A 17,413-nucleotide genomic window follows, 5' to 3' on the forward strand; every position below is an offset into this window, starting at 1 on the left:
GGAGGTTGCGGTGATCAAGATCAAAGCTCACGGGAGATTGGATTCTCTAAAGGCAAGGGGGAACTTCTTTGCTGACAAAACAGCAAAAACTTATGCTGTGGATTCATTTAGGTAAGAGAAAGCAGCGGTGTACGCGTCTCAAGACACTGAAGGAGGACCTCAAAGCCCTCTTATGAAGTTTATCCATTTACATCAAGGCAAGACACTGGATGATGAAAAGAAGTCGTGGCAAGAAGAAGGAGCTAAAAAGGATGAAGATGGTGTCTGGAGGAAGAACAAAAAGATCTGTCTACCTCGTAATCTGTACCCCTCGGTGAAAGAATGGGCACACTTTATCACCCATAGAGGCAAGAATCAGATGAATGACTTGATTTGGAAAACGTATATGGCACCTGGGATTTCTGTCACCCAAAAATATTGCAAGTCCTGCTTTGTGTGTGCAGCATGCAATCCAGCACCGCCTCAGAAAGTTACTCAAAAACAATTAGCAAAACCACTCTATCCCTTTCAAAGAATTTAAATCGATCATATTCAAATGCCAAAAGTAGAGAAGTACGAGTATGTACTGGTAGTGACTGACATGTTCGTGGGATGGCCTGAAGCCTAGCCAGTAACCAATATGACTGCCAGAGTGACTGTTAAGAGATTGATGACTGAGGTAGTGTGCAGATATGGAATCCCAGAGGTAATTGAGAGTGACCAAGGACCCAAATTCATTGCAACTAAGGAACTATGGACATTGGTAGGGGCCGATTTTTGTTTACATACTCCGTATCATCCCCAGAGCAGTGGAAAAGTAGAAAGGCTAAATGGCACCTTGAAAAACAAAATACTGAAAGCCAGTCAGGAGGTCAAACTTCCTTAGACAGACATCTTGCCCATTGCCTTATATTCAGTCAGAAACACTCCGAGGGGACCCACTAAACACACACAATAGGAGATTCTTTTTGGGGGCATCCAAGGTTGGGTCAATATTTTCCACAATAGCCTTAGGAAGTGATACTCTTGTAAATTATGTCATTGCCCTTACTAAAGAATTGTCAGTAACACATGCATGAGTTTTGTCATCCATTCCAGATCCAGATTTCAGAGAAGATATTCACACTTTCCAACCTGGTTAATATGTGCTGGTAAAGAAGTTCACCAGAAAGACATCCCTAGAGTTGAGATTTGAGGGTCCCTACCAAGTGCTCCTGACCACTCCTACTTCAGTCAAACTTGAAGGAAGACCGACGTGGATACACGCCTCCCACTGCAAGAAGTTTGTGACTCCATCAGAACCTTCTACATAATGTTGCATATCTTTTACTTTGTGTGTTGTGCCATTCTATACTCATTTGTAGGAGCACAACAGGTCGCAATCACCCAAGCAAGGGGGGTGATCACGTTCTGGTATAACACAACAGCACACGTTGCTTCTTTCAAATTTGATTATTGTGATGTAATACAGTGTGATACTCAATGGGTTCCTCACCCTCCGCAATTAGTCAGCCAGCACAGCTGAGATCAGGGCAACAATGTATATGTGCTACAGGAGATGGATGAGGACAAACTTAGTTCATGTAGGGCGGTCGGGTGGAAAACTGGTGAAGATTGGGGGTATAGACTAAACACAGCCTTAAATAAACAAGACCCACAGGGTAAATTCCTACTCACTAGGATGACATGTTCCCGTAAAAAAGTCTTTAAGCCCTGTGATACCATCGGCCAATGTAATCCTTTAGTCCTCAGCCTGGAGAACCCTCAACCCGGCGATAAGGGTACCTATCTGCTGGGTACACATGTATATGGTGTGTGTGCCAGTTGTGCCCAGCTGGGTATGTTCAAATTAGCGGACATAAAAGAAATGTCAACGAAAGATAATAATACACACTCAAACTCCCTAATGTTCCGTATCCAAAAATGTAACAAAATTATAGCAGTTGCAAATCCCACATTTGAAGATATTCTTGACGTTGAAACGGGATACACTGAGACCAACTTTGAAGTGGATGAAATATACAGCCAATCAATAGAATAAATCCAATTGCTTTGCCTGTGCAGGAGCGAGACCCCACTTGGGATCTGTCCCTCTAGACTTATCCCCAGATGTGAAAAAATGTTTTCTGAGTTTGTTCACTAACAAATCCCTTGACGGATTAAATTGCAAAAACTGGAAAAAGAAGTACCCCATAGTCACAGAAACACCTAACCCGGGTCAAGGCATTACCATATACCCGGGAAAATACACCTGTTATACCAGTACCGAATGGAGCACATTTTTGGGTAATTTCACAAAGGGATATTGCAGCAGATATAGTAATGCAACCAGAGGAGACCTGATCAACCAAACCCAGTTTATTTCTGATGTTTTCTGGATATGTGGAGACCTGAAGATCAGAACTCATTTAGAAGGAGAATGGATAGGAGAATGTACACTATAATGCCCTTCTACATAGCAGCAGAAGGTAAGGAAGCCCTAACTTCAGAAGATCTCCACAGAACAAAAAGGGAAACAAATTCGGAACCAAAAGGCAGTTTCGACACCCACATTTATATCGATGCTATAGTGGTCCCGAGGGGAGTACCGGATGAGTTTAAAGCCAGAGATCAAGTCAAAGCAGGTTTCGAATCATTTATCTTACCCCTAGTGACCATAAATAAAAATGTAGACTGGATCAATTACATCTATTATAATCAACAGAGAATTGTCAATTACACTAGAGAAGCTCTCCAAGGTTTAGCAGTCCAGCTAGGCCCTACATCGATAATGGCGTTTCAAAACAGAATGGCCCGTGACATGATGTTAGCAGAAAAATGAGGTGTTTGCAAAATGGTGAAAACTGCATGTTGCACCTATATTCCAGATAATACAGGTCCCACTGGGAAGGTTACAGTAGCCATAAAAAAGCTGAATTCTCTACAAAAAGAAATAAAAAGGAATTCAGGTGTAGAAGATCCTTGGGACCAATACTTTTCGTGGATGAAGGGATGGCAGAGATGGCTAGCTCAGATAGGCGTTGTTATCCTTGTCGTCTTAATTATTGCAGCTATTATTGTTTGTCGTGTTCTTCCTTGTGTAAGGAAGATGATCGAGAAAGGAGTAGAAACATCAGTGCCCACTTTACTAGCTCAAGAGGTTAGTTATTCTGCAGATACAGAACAGCTACCAAAGAATCCCTGGTGGTATAATATGGACCAGAGACAAAGAAGATCCATTGATGTTGTGATACAATTGTGGGTATCCAGGTAGGGAACAGAGGTGAAGCAGGTAGGAAAGTCCCAAGGACGCGAGTAGCGCGCTCCTATATACCTCCTGAAATACCCATAATTGGTCACACATTCTCTGATGTCCATAGCATCCATATTGCCATGAAGCCTCTGATGTCATAGTGACAGTTAACACTGATGGGTGAGGGAACCACAGTAGGGACCGAAGGTTAATAAAGTATTTAGGGGGGACTGTTGAGGAGAGCCATAGGATCAAATACTTTATTAACCTCAAGACGTAAGAGATTGAGAGAAAAGACCCATAAAGTGTATTATTTTACCTTACATAAGCTTGTTTAGATCAAAAGATGGCTGCGATTTCCTGTTTCATCACACCATGCTCTGGTATGCAAGATGGTGACTGGACCTATGACTACATCCTGTTGTACATGTGGCAAAGGTGGAGCCTATTTATGACTACACCCTGTCATACAAGGAAGTTCTGGGAGGAAGCTGAATTCTATAGAAGGACTAACCAATCACAGAGCGACACGTGGCTTGGAGACACCCGATCGAGACCATGCCCCCTGATGACCTCATGGACCAACTTTGATGACCTCATGGATCCGCCCATGGACTTGCCCATTGCCCAATCCATTAACCAATGAATACATCTGGTTGCTACCATTCTAGGGCTAACTGAGCCCCTTTATAGATTTTATATAAGTCTATGTTCGGGTTGAATAAAGACACTTGGAACTGTGCCATAGCTGATCAAGGAGAGCTTAAATCCGACTGTGTGTGTCTGATGTTATTCTTTCTTGCATGCACTTGATCATATCCTTTAGAGCAGGAGCAGGCAACTAGTGAACATATCAAAGTGTTTGCCCTAACATTTTAACTGGAAGTAGGTTTGCCAGTTGATTTTGAGTCTATCTTCAATCTGAAAATGTCCAACTAGCTCATCCAGCCCATAGCAGTACCTCACCTCCACATTCCTGGCGTCTGAGTGAAATGGAGGTCTGTGCCTGTTACTGATCGAGGCACGGGCCCATCCATCTGTGATGTCAAGAGTCACTCATCTCATCAGTCCATAAAACCTTTGAAAAATCTGTCTTCAGATATTTCTTGGCCCAGTCGTAACGTTTCAACTTCTGTGTCTTGTTCAGTAGTGGTCAGGTTACCGCCTCCTTTACCTTGGCCATGTCTCTGAGCAAGGAGCACCTTGTACTTCTGGTCACTACAGGGAGGTTGCAGTTCTGGAATATGACAGCACTGGAGGACAATGGGTTCCTGATCGTGTCACGCTTCATTCTTCTCAAATTCTTGACAGTTAATGTAAATTTTTTCCTCAAAACTTAATTTTGCGGGCCTGTTGAGCATTTACAACAAACTTTTTGACTATTCTGTGATTGCACCCCAATATCTTAGCAATTTCAAGAGTGCTGCATCCCTCTGTAAGACTTGTAACAATTTCTTTCAAATACAGTTACGGTAAATCTTTTTTTGGCCTATTTTTGCTTGAGGAAAACAAGATGCCTAATAATTCTGCACACCTTAATAAAGGGTGGTAATATCCTCAGGCCTCAAACTCCCTTATTACACAAATATACATCACCCGATCTGCTTAATCCAATAAGCATTTAAGTCTATACAGGCTGGAGTTGGAAAATCTGTATAAAAATTATATGGTTAAAATACTCACTTGTCTAATAATTGTTCACACAGTGTAGTTAAAAAACAGACTGGGAACCTTGCTAATTACTACAATATAGTATGTTGTATCATAATATCACCTTCCAGTTTTAGAAAATACCTGTACCCATGCAGTTTGTAAAAAAAAAATCAAAAAAAAATCTGTGCTTTACTCATCCTTCATGAGTCCAACGCTGAGTCTGCACGTCACATCTACAGCATTGCAGCCAATCAGTGAGCTCAGTTTCTCCGCCGGTAAAGACGGTACGAGCCACTGATCTCACTGATTGCCTGCAACGCGAATGTCAGAGGTGGGGACATTAAACACTGGGAGCGGAAGTGAAGATGACTCAGAGCTGGACCCAGAGAGGGCGAGTAAAGTATTTATTTTTTTAAATAAACTACACCTGGATACAAGGGTGTTCTGAAACCGGAAAACCCCATTAAATCATGACATGATCATGGATGGGTACTCGCCTTTCAAGACACCATCTGGCTTAGAAAACCCATTCTTAAATACCTTTTACGGGAAAGCCGAGACAGCTCATTGATATTAATTTGGCTTGGAAATGCCAATGTAAGAGAATTTAAAACATTTTCCTGGTTTTCTTGAAGATTACAATTGATTCACGTTATAAATTGCACAATTACAAAACACTATATAATGTAAAAAAAACACTCATGCAATACTTTATTTTTGACTTTTTTAGTAGGAGGTTATAAGAGTGAGAATCTGGCTGACTGAGGGAGATATAGTGTCATGGCCTAAAGTGTTGGCACCCTTGAAATTGTTCCAGAAAAATAAGTATTTCTCACAGAAAAATTATTGCAATTAAAGGTGTTTTGTTATACACTTTGTGGTAGATCGACTCACTCGGCTTCTTAAAGAGGTAGACACAGGAACCGTTTCTATTTAAAGTCCGGCGGATTTATTGCAATCCTCATAAACCACATCATCAGAAAACGTAAATACAGCCTTTGTCTGACAGAAGGTAAGACATAAAATAACAAGTCCATACAAAAATGCTGGTTAGCCCACCTGGCTTGGAGTCCAGCTTCCATGTCCTTTAACAAAGGCATTCAATCTAGGAGATTTGCAATCTCCATTCATCCAGCATGTGTGAAACAAACAGCTCCAGAGCTTTTACCTCCAGGCCCACCCCACACCAAATGCTCTAAAGGTTGTGAATTTTATCCTCTGACCTCCTCCATCTCTACAGGTGTTTAATCAGCCATCTTTAGTGCTAGGATGATTGACCTCTTATTCCTTTGTGTGCTGGAACCTTTTTCCTATGTTTAATTACTGAAGCTAACAATCTAAGTGCTACATATCTCCCCTCCAGTACTCTGCCAGTGACTCTGTCACAACATGTTTATTTCCTTTGTGTGTATTGGAACTACACAAAAAAACTGAAAAAAGGCAAATTGGACATAATTTCACACTAAACCCTAAAGCTGGCCCAGGCAAAATTATTGGCATCCTCAACTTAATATTTAGTTGCCCTTTGGAATAAATAACTGCAATCAATCGCTTCCTATAACTATCAACAAGCTTCTTACACCTCTCAACTGGGATTTTGGACCACTATTCTTTTGCAAACCGCTCTAGGTCTCATGTTTGATGGGTGCCTTCTCCCAACATTAATTTAAGATCTTTCCACAGGCGTTCAATGGGATTTAGATCCGGACTCATTGCTGAACACTTCAGAACTCTCCAGCGCTTTGTTTCCATCCATTTCTGGGTGCTTCTTGAAGTATGTTTGGGGTCATTGTCCTGCTGGAAGACCCATAACTTAGGACTTAAACCCACCTTTCTGACACTGGGCACTAAATTGTGACCCAAAATCCTTTGGTAATCTTCAGATTTCATGATGCCTTGCACACAGCCAAGGCACCCAGTGGCAGAAGCAGCATAACACCAAAACATCTTTGAATCTCCACCATATTTGACTGTGTTATTTTCTTTGTCTCATTCCATTTTCAGTAAACAGTAGAATGATGTAATTTACCAAAAAGCTCTATCTTGGTCTCATCTGGCCACAAGACACTTTCCAAGAAGAATTTTGGCTTACTCACGTACATTTTGGCAAACTGCAGTCTAACTTTTTTATGTCTCTGTGACAGCAGTGGGGTTCTCCTGGGTCCCTTGCAATAGCGTTTCATTTCATTCAAATGTAGACGGATACTTTTTGCTGACACTGATGCACCCTGAGCCTGCAGGACAGCTTGAATTTCTTTGGAACTTGATTGCGGCTGCTTATCCACCATCCGGACTATCCTGAGTTGCAACCTTTCATCAATTTTTCTCTGCCATCCATGTCTAGGGAGATTAGCTACAGTGCCATGGGTTGTAAACTTCCTGATTGTGTTGTGGACAAAGGAACAAGATCTCTGGAGATGGACTTGTAACCTTGAGATTGTTGATATTTTTCTTATCAAGTCCTCAGACAGTTCTCTTCTCCTCTTTCTGTTCTCCATGCTTAGTGTGGCACAAACAGACACACAGTACAAAGATTCAGTTAACTTCTCCCCTTTTTATCTGGTTTCAGGTGTGATTTTCAAATTGCCTACATCTGTTACTTGCCACGCTTAGTATGAACGAGAATCGCATGCTTGAAACAAAGTTGTTTACCCACATTTTTGGAAAGGTGCCAACATATTTGTCAGGCCCATTTTTGGAGTTTAGTGCAAAATTATGTCCAATTTGACTTTTTTTCTCTTTCTCTTTTTTTTTTTGTGCTGTTCGAATACACACAAAGGGAAATAAACATGTGTATAACAAAACATGTGTAATTGCAATCATTTTCTGGGAGAATACTTCATTTTCTGAAACAATTTCAAGGGTGCCAAAACTTTGGCCATAGTAGTTGCACTAAGCAACCAATCAGATACCACCTCTCATTTTACAGAAGCCTATGGTGCTAAACTTTGATTGCTTGCTACAGTCAACTATTTCACTTCTCCCTTGCAAAAGCTGTGTGTTATATGTCCAGGCACTAGCATCAGGCCCTGCTCCCTTACCAAAGGCTAACTTGCTTTTGCTGTAGTCCATGCCAGGTTTCTCAAGTAACCCAGCAAACTTCTTTGACAACATCACCCAAGGCCATTTAAGGCAGACTCAGACAGCATTGTGATGTCAGAGTTCTCAGTAAGCTTTGCATTTAGTTCCATGTGTACTCCTTGAGTTTGCCACACCATTCGTCTTAGCCGGCTAATCCTCTCTTCCGCCAGCTTATTTATCATCCATCTATCATTTTTTTCCTGGCTCAGACCTGCAGTAACCATTTGCCATAAGGAACTCATCTGCTAAATTGGTGCGGTTCACATGAAAATGCTGCTGCAACAGTGTATAATCATCTCTACAAGCAAGTATCCAGTTGCCTGTATAATCTTGCTGATATGCTTACAGCAGACAAATAATTAACAGCAAAACAAGTTCTTCTCTGCTGTACAGGTGCTTTTCACACAATAATATTGCTGCAACAAGTATCTAGTTTGTCTGTTTATCAATTCTGTTTGCTGTTAACCATTTGCTTGCTAATTGCATACATCTCTGACACTGACCATTTGTTTTCTGCAAATTCTGATGTCACTAAACTTCAGTTCCTGTTTTATCCACACTACTGGCTCTATGATTTTTGGAGTTTCTTGCTCCACTTATCTGCCTGCATGCCCTGCAGTCCTGATCCTTGCTGATCCACGTTGTCCGGTCAAGTCCTGCGTGCTAGACCATCACCTTTGGCTTAGTGAATCCACCTTCCAGTAAAGCCTATTGCACTTTGATACATTTTTCCTGTTATGCTTTGGAAACATGGTAAATATGAGCCGTAGGTCATTAAGAATCTCACCTTTCTTTTTTGATAGTCCACTGAATTTATATTTTTCATCTGGTAATATTAAAACATCATCCAGAACGCATAGCTTTGGAAGAAAATCTATAGTGTAGCCTCTATATGAAGTGATAAATGTCAGTGGATTTCCTTGTAGCACGAGAATGCGAAGATTTTGTAAAGTAGAGATTGGAGAGACTAGATTAAAGAGATCAGTGAGGTCATTGAAACCAAGATCAAGAGAAACCAAACTTGGCCTGGAGAAAAAAAAATACAAGGAAATAACAGTTTTGGTAAAAATGTTTAACAAGTCTCAGAATATGTATGATACATATAACACAAACGTTATAGGTCAGAATGTTCTTGATGTAGACTTAAATATGAATATAACACAACATCCTCTGTTACGACGCAGGGTCTGGATTCCCTTTGACTTCCGGAAGTGCTTGATCAGGTGACCGCTATGCGTTCCATTGCGGTTCACATAGCACGATTCCGAAAGTCCTTTGGCTACAGGGGGCGGAGTCCTTGCGTCATGCACCACTCTGAGTCAACAAGTGGAGGACGCCCTGGCTGACATGGTGAGTGTTGATTAGCTTACTAGCATATTTAAACATCAATGCGTCCCCCTTTGTGTGACACCCCCCCGGAAGAAGCGAGCAGCGAAACGGCGCCCGTTGGGTGTGGGGTGAACACAGCTTTCCCTACGGACTACTCATTCATCCTATTCCTAGGCAATAAACCATGTATTCACTTATATTTTAGCAAATGCTGCTGGGTGCTTGTGAGGTTTTTTGTCTTTTTATGGATGTTATTGAAGGTGGAGTGATAAAAAGCTGGATGAATATTCATCTTGATCAATGCACTGGCACTTTACATATATTTTGCTTTCCACTCCGCCATTCATCATGTTTAGATGGGAGCTAGTATACAGGGCCGGCGTCAGCACCCGGCGCACCCGGGCAAGTGCCGGGGCCCCGGCAGCTGGCGCAATACTTACCTCTCCCCGTGCCTCCGCAGGAGGTCCTGTCTCTTCCGCGGCTGCTGCAGAGTGAAGTCTCAGGCCAGAGGGCGCGGTGTTTCCACCGCGCTCTCTCCTGAGCCGTCACAGCGCAGAGCGGGAAGACGCTGGCGAGCGTGAGGAGTCCGGAGCAGCTGTTAGAACCTTGCTCTTAGGTTTTTTCCTTTGCTGGTCACATGACCTTGTTGGCCTATTTAATCCTGCTCCGCCCTTCTGGCTTTGCTGGACTTCATTGTATAACTACTTTCTAGCTAGCCTGTGCTCTGTATCTAACTCTGTTAGTTTGCTTGGTCTACGGACCTCAGTGTTCTATATATTTTGTTTGTTTGTCTGTCTGCTACTATTTCTGTTAGGAGGTGTCCCATTTTCCTCCCAGTCCTTAGTACTTGTAGGGATTCCTTCCCCACATCTATAGGTCTCCGTACAGACTAGCTTAGGACTTTAGCAGGTCTGATCGCAGGATCAGGTTCCCTGTTACATCGTAGGGATAAAGCTGAGTTCTATCGTAGGGACAGATCTCCTCTCTTTCCTTAGCTCTGGTAGCAGAACATAGCAGCAGCGGCATCAGGTCAGAATTGAGGTGAGTATTTGATTTTTTTTTTTATTGTATGAAGGGATGGGGCATTATATAGTGGGGTGGGGGTGTGTGACATCCTGAATGGGGCATTATAAGGGAGGGGGTGTGTGCCATCCTGCATGGGGCATTTTAAGGGAGGGAGGGGTGTGACATCCTGCATGGGGCATTATAATGGAGGGGGGTATGACATCCTGCATGGGGCATTATAAGGGAGGTGGAGGTGTGTGACATCCTGCATGGGCTATTATAAGGGAGGTGGGGGTGTGTGACATCCTGCATGGGGCATTATAAGGGAGGTGGGGGTGTGTGACATCCTGCATGGGGCATTATAAGGGAGGTGGGGGTGTGTGACATCCTGCATGGGGCATTATAAGGGAGGGGGGTGTGTGTGACATCCTGCATGGGGCATTATAAGGAAAGGGGGGGTGACATCCTGCATGGGGCATTATAACAGGGGGGGTGACATCCTGCATGGGTCATTATTATATGGGGGGTGACATCCTGCATGGGGCATTATAAGGAAGGTGGGGGTGTGTGACATCCTGCATGGGGCATTATAAGGGAGGTGGGGGTGTGTGACATCCTGCTTGGGGCATTATAAGGGAGGGGGTGTGTGACATCCTGCATGGGGCATTATAAGGAAAGGGGGGGTGACATCCTGCATGGGGCATTATAAGAGGGGGGTTGACATCCTGCATGGGTCATTATTATATGGGGGGTGACATCCTGCATGGGGCATTATAAGGGGGGGGTGACATCCTGCATGGGGCATCGTGTGGAGGGAACAGCCTGTGTGGGGCATTATGTGGGGGGAATAGCCTGCATGAGGCATTATGTGGGGGGGAACAGCCTGCATGAGGCATTATGTGGGGGCACAGCCTGCATGGAGCGTTATATGGGGGCCAGTATTCTGTATGGAGCGTTACATGGGGGCCAGTATCCTGTATGGAGCGCTATATGGGGGCCAATATCCTGTATGGAGCATTTTATGGGGGCCAGTATTCTGTATGGAGCGATTCGCCGGTTTCTGAGCTATTGTAGAATTTACAGGAAACTCCTGTCCTTTCTGTCTGAAGGTACCAGCTGATGAGGTGAGATTGTTCCAATTCTATATTGAACCTTTATAGAATGCCGGTACAGGTATTATTCATTTCATGTTCTTCTCATAGGACATGCTATATGTGGATATGCGCAGATGGATACATGTGCAAAATATTATATATATATATATATATATATATATATATATATATATATATATATATATATATATATATATATATATATAGTCATTTGAGAATTAATGTTTATCTATATATGGATTTACACTTATGAGTTTGGTTAGGTAATTTGTTCTGCTGACCACTGTGGAAGTGGATAGATACATGGATCAATGTTGCATAAAAAGTCGCATTAACCATTGCTAATATCTAAAGAGGGATATGTTTGGACCACTGTTCATACATATTTATGCACACACCTATATGGCTATTTGATAAAATGAACCATTAGCCTACAGCAGGACTTCTTTGAACCTTTACATATTATCTACAAGGAAGGTGTTCATTTCGGAGCCTATAGCTCCACTTTAGGGCTCTAATTGTAGGGAATAGGTTGACAGTGATATGTACTGTTAACCTCTTAATAGGGGCGAGTTACATCTACTAGTGACTATTACTCCAATTTTTTACTATTTAGGTTATTTTACATTTTACAATTTGAATAATAAAATTTGATTTTAAATTCTCAGATATTTGCTATAGTATTCATATTCCAAGACCCATAAAAAAAAATGTAATTCTGGCGTATTGATTTTTTATCTCGTTACGCCGCTCATTGATCGGATTAATTTATTTTATATTTTGATATATCGGACCTTTATGAACGCAGCGAAAGAAAATGTGTATTTTAATTGTTTTATTTTTAATGGGGCAAAAGAGAGGTGATTTGAACTCATTTTTTTTTTAAATATTTTCCAGATTTTTACTCACTCTTATTTAATAAACTTTTTTCACTGAATTTAATAGTCCCCTGGAGATTTAAAGCTGCGATCGTCCGAATGCCTGTTCTATACATAGCAGGGCTTCAGCACTACTATGTATAGCAGACACTACGGGTCGGCATTCACAGAAGGATCGTGATGACAGATACGGGGATCATCAGCAGAGCCACTGCTATCATGATAACCTATCGGCGCCTTGCGATCACGCGACAGGGGCGCCAATGGGCGGGATGAATGACTCACTTCCGGCCGGCGGGTGTTAAATCCCGCTGTCCGTGATTGACAGCGTGATTTAACTGGTTAACAGCCACGGTTGGAGCACCGCTCCATCTGCAGCTCTTAATTCAATCAGTCATCATGTGTGGGGAAAGATGTGGGCTCAGCATGCGAGCTCACATCAAAGGCAGGAACACGACCTTTGACAAAAATATATGTCAAATGTCGTGAAGGGGTTAAGTATTGAGGATCATTACATAAGGATTTAGGTCATCTCAATGCTAGTCTAATAGATTCTATAAATGTTTAATGTATATAAAGCCCAAGTAATAAAAAAAAAACCAAAACTATGACCTAGAAAGGATGAAAAACCGTACATTTAGCTGAGACTTCTATACCGGATTCACGCCCCCTGACGAAGAAAGGGCGGAACGCACATTGGGGCGCGGAGGTATTCACTTCACATGTTACACTCTTGATCGTAAGTATTTTGGCTTCCTCTTTATGATACTATAGAGTAATGACTTTGGATGACTAAGGTGTATTAATAGGGAATAATATGGTACGGCGTCTGCCTTACAGGTTATGCACTGATTCATGAATTACCTCTACCATGTCCCTTATTCATTATATGCACTACTCACTTTATATTAATTATTTACTATGGGTTTAGGGCTAATGCTAGCCTAACGGGCAGTACATCAGACTGGAGTATTTATATCTATTGACATTTGATTAAGCTGTTCTCCCCCTTTTCAACATAGCACTTGTCACTTTATATTAACTTTCTGTAGTATTTATATACGATATATAATTAGATACGATCAATTGGGCCAAACATCTGTTTATTTAATACATAACGTTATATAATGCTTAATACCGTTGCAGTGTAATGATCCAGTCATTTTGTTTATAATTAGATATGCTGTGGAGTGCCTTTCATCTTCTTGTGGTTTTGTTGTTTTTAATCTTTTTCACTTGTGTATAATAAAGGACGTTTTTGGTTTATCAATAACTCTGGTCTCCTGGACCCTTTTCTTAATTTATGGGCCCAACTGTTGTTGCTAAAACAAAAGTCATGGCCAAACATTTTGAGATTGGTGCAAATTTTGATTTTCTGCTTCAGTGTTTTTAGATTAGTCAGTCCTCGCTCCTCCTGTACCAGTCGCTGTCACATTGTGTTCAAGTTTATTGTAATAGTTCTTGTATGTATACCCCTTTTTCACATGTAAAGTGCCATGGAATAAATGGCGCTATAATAATAAATAATAATAATAATATTTCTATGGTTACTGAAGTACAATTATAGGTATTTCATAAGTATTTAGCATGCTGGATATCAGAACGAAAATTTGTGTCAGTCTCAACATTTTTTGACCACGACTGTAGTTTCCTGATTTTCAAGCAGTCTAAATAGGCTGCTAATTACCTGAGGAATGAGCAAAATTTTGAGCGAGCGAAATGATTTTTTGGTTTGCACAAAAGATCGTTCTCAACAATGCATCGTCCTGTGCAACCTTAGTAGAATAATTTATTGTTTTTACTGAATGTCAATAGTATTCATATTACGGATTTAAGGTTGGACAGTCTAATAGGGGCTGTAACTACAACAATTATACCAATAACCAAATTTTGGGAATCAGGGTGGCAAAGTGGTTAGCACTGTTGCTTTACAATTCTGGGGACCGAAGTTCAAACTCCACCAAGAACATCTGCAATGAGTTTGTAAGTTCTCCCCTTGTTTGCGTGGGTTTCCTCCAGTTTCCTCCCACACTCCAAAGACATATTGATAGGAAATACAGATTGTGAGCCCCAATGGGGACAGAGATTATGTGGGTGACATGCTGTGGTAATTAATGGCGCTATATAAGCGACTAAAATAAAGCATAAATTATAAAAGCCAATTGACATTTTAAAATATAAAGCATTGCAAGAAACATCCATTGTAAGCAAAAACTCGGTTCTCTTTCTTGCTGAGCTACTATGCAATATAACAAACTGTGTGACTATCATAGTAGCAGCCACCAAACCCTGTAAGAGGTCACGCACCTAAAAGGACCTATGGCCACTGACAAGTGAGGTGTAATTATCACTGTGGATGATGGAGTGGAGCAGTGGACAACTGAATTCAGAGGAGTTGAAAACCCAGGAATTTAGGTAGGCATTGCTGACAGTGGGAAGAATAACTTAGGAAGTTTTATCAACGAAATATCGGACAGTGTTGGGGTCCTAATATGGAACCATCATTCAATAGAAATTCCACATATCCACCCACCTCTTTATCAACTACTCGGAGTTGTTTGAAGTAAGAACAGATGAATTGATCGGTGATGTTTTCTGGACATTTCATTGCCAGTTCCCTCAAGTGCTGAACTTCGGAATTGAACTTGTCATTAGGTTCCCATGGTGAGCCTGGCTGCTTCAGGAGATCACGAAGAGTGTCCTGGCTCTCCAAATCTGGGTCACTTTCATCCCAGTAGGTATCTGGAGAAGGTCTTTTTCCAGCTACATGGTGAGATTTGTTCTAAGAAGAAGTATAAACTTACGATTATTCTGAGCAAGGACACTGGTTGCAATAAATAGATAATAAGGAGATCCTTGCTTCATGCTCACAGATCATCAGAATATGACTAGAATATACAGCAGGTCATCACATGTTTACATGGAAAGGGGAAAGCAAGCCAAAACAACAGGGATGAGGACATTATAGATGAAGGATGTGAGGGAATTACCCAGCTCCCAATACCGCAAGGAAAGGATTTCAAGCACAGAGCTTCCAGCTGCTGTCTCACAGTCTCAGAGACGGTGATGTGATCCATGAGAACATCTCAGCACCGTCACCAATACTGGAATGGAGAGCAACGTGTGTACTAGATTCTACAGGAACATTCTTAGTTGCCTGGAGACAGCATTCTGTTGCTTAGTAACCACACAATAATCATGTTGGGCCAGTATTGAAGTTTCTTTGTATTCTTGGCTTTTACATGATCTTGGCAAGACCTTATGATTTACACTGTAAAATATGGGAAAATTTTGGCTGATGTTCAAACAGTAGCATTTGCATCTAGAAGCACCGTAGGACTAACATGGTTTAATCATAAACATTCAACAATAGCCGCACGTCTCCCAGTGATTCAACAGCGTGAATTATAGCCAGCGGATACACTGTGGATTTTCTATTCATATTTGAATATTACAGTTAAAGTAGACAAAAATGTATCAAATCTTATCAAAACTCTACAGAATCAGCATGGAAATAATCTGGTGGTTTGCATCTTAGATCTGCCACATGTGAATGTATAGTGCAGATTTTACTTTCTGAAATGCATGGGGTGAGATCCACAGCAAATTCTGAAGCGAATGCACAATAATTTTATTTTTCAATTGCCCTGGAGCATATTCACATGTGACAGAACGTTTGCAGGAATTTGCTACAGTCTCATTCATTATTCACATGCTGCAGAAACTGCCTCATTTACATCTATGGAGGGAAGGTTTCGGCTGCAAGGGTTACTGGAATGTATATTCTGCACATGAATGAAAAGGTTGCAGCACAAAAAAAATAATATCTCCTGTCATTAATTCTCCACCTACCTAACAATATCTCAACCCTTTCACCCCCCAAGCCTGTTTTCATCTTCATGACCAGGCCAAATTTTACAATTCTGACCAGTGTCACTTTATGTGGTGGTAACTCTTAAATGGATCCCACTAATTCGGAGATTGTTTTTTCGTGACATATTGTACTTCATGATATTGGTAAAATTTGTTCGATATGACTTACGTTAATTTGTCAAAAAAAACAAAAAAAAAAACGGAGATTTGGCGAAAATTTTGGAGTTTTCAAACTTTTAATTTTCATGTCCTTAAATCAGAGAGTTATGTCACTCAAAATAGTTCATAAATAACATTTCCCACATGTCTACTTTACATCAGCACAATTTTTGAAACAATTTTTTTTGGTTAGGAAGTTATAAGGGTTTAAAGTTGACCAGCGATTCCTCATTTTTCCAACAAAATTTACTATTTTTTTTTTTTTTGTAGGGACCACATCACATTTGAAGTGAGTTTGAGGGGTATTTGTGACAGAAAATACCCAAAAGTGACAATTCTAAAAGCTGCACCCCTCAAGGTGCTCAACACCATATTCAAGAAGTTTATTAACCCTTCAGGTGCTTCCCAGAAATTAATGGAAGGAAAAAATAAAATGTAACTTTTTTTTTCCCAAAAATGCTACTTTAGACCCATTTTTTTTACTTTTACAAAGGTAGTAGGAGAAAATGGACCCCAAAATTTGTTGTGCAATTTCTCCCGAGCACGCAGATACCCTATATGTAGGGGAAAACCACAGTTTTGGCGCACAGCAGGGCTTGGAAGGGAAGGAGTACCATTTGACTTTTTGAATGTAAAATTTGCTGGAATCATTAGCGGATGCCATGTTGCGTTTGAAGAGTCCCTGATGTTGGGGGGGGGGGGGGGGTTCCACTGTTTAGGCACAAGTGACACCATTCTGGAAACTAGACCCCTCAGGAAACTTATCTAGATGTGTGGTGAGCACTTTGAACCTCCAGGTGCTTCACAGAAGCTTAGAACGTAGAGCTGTCTAATTAAAAAAAATAAAATAAAAAAATAATCCCTCAGAAATGTTGTTTGAGCCCTATTTTCGAGGATAGCGGGAGAAAATGGTCCCCAAAATTTGTTGTGCAATTTCTCCTGAGTACACGAATACCCCAAATGTGATCAAAAACTACTTTTGAGGCACAGTGCTAAGCTCAGAAGGGAAGAAGCACCATATTGGAGTTCAAATTTTGCTGGACTGGTTTGAGGGTGTCATGTCACATTGGCAGACCCCCCCATAAGAGAGCCCATTTTACAAACTACAC

At 41.2% G+C, this 17,413-nt stretch overlaps 1 protein-coding gene across 1 annotated transcript in view; it reads right to left on the bottom strand.

The window, feature by feature from the left end:
* Positions 1-15,396, bottom strand: part of LRRC43 (leucine rich repeat containing 43) — an 89,886-nt gene extending 74,490 nt beyond the window's left edge. Inside the window, exons 1-4 of the mRNA XM_073677448.1 lie at positions 15,263-15,396; positions 14,806-15,054; positions 12,558-12,610; positions 8,733-8,971 (exon numbers count right to left, since the gene is read on the bottom strand). Of these exons, the coding sequence (XP_073533549.1) occupies positions 8,733-8,971; positions 12,558-12,610; positions 14,806-15,054; positions 15,263-15,349 (628 nt within the window). The 5' untranslated portion in view covers positions 15,350-15,396. The remainder of the gene's footprint in view (positions 1-8,732; positions 8,972-12,557; positions 12,611-14,805; positions 15,055-15,262) is intronic.
* Positions 15,397-17,413: the final 2,017 nt, after the last annotated feature.

This window comes from Phyllobates terribilis, unplaced genomic scaffold, assembly GCF_046119375.1.
Source record: "Phyllobates terribilis strain yellow unplaced genomic scaffold, ASM4611937v1 Scaffold_1__5_contigs__length_1240528914, whole genome shotgun sequence".
In the NCBI taxonomy this organism is placed as follows: Eukaryota; Metazoa; Chordata; class Amphibia; order Anura; family Dendrobatidae; genus Phyllobates; species Phyllobates terribilis.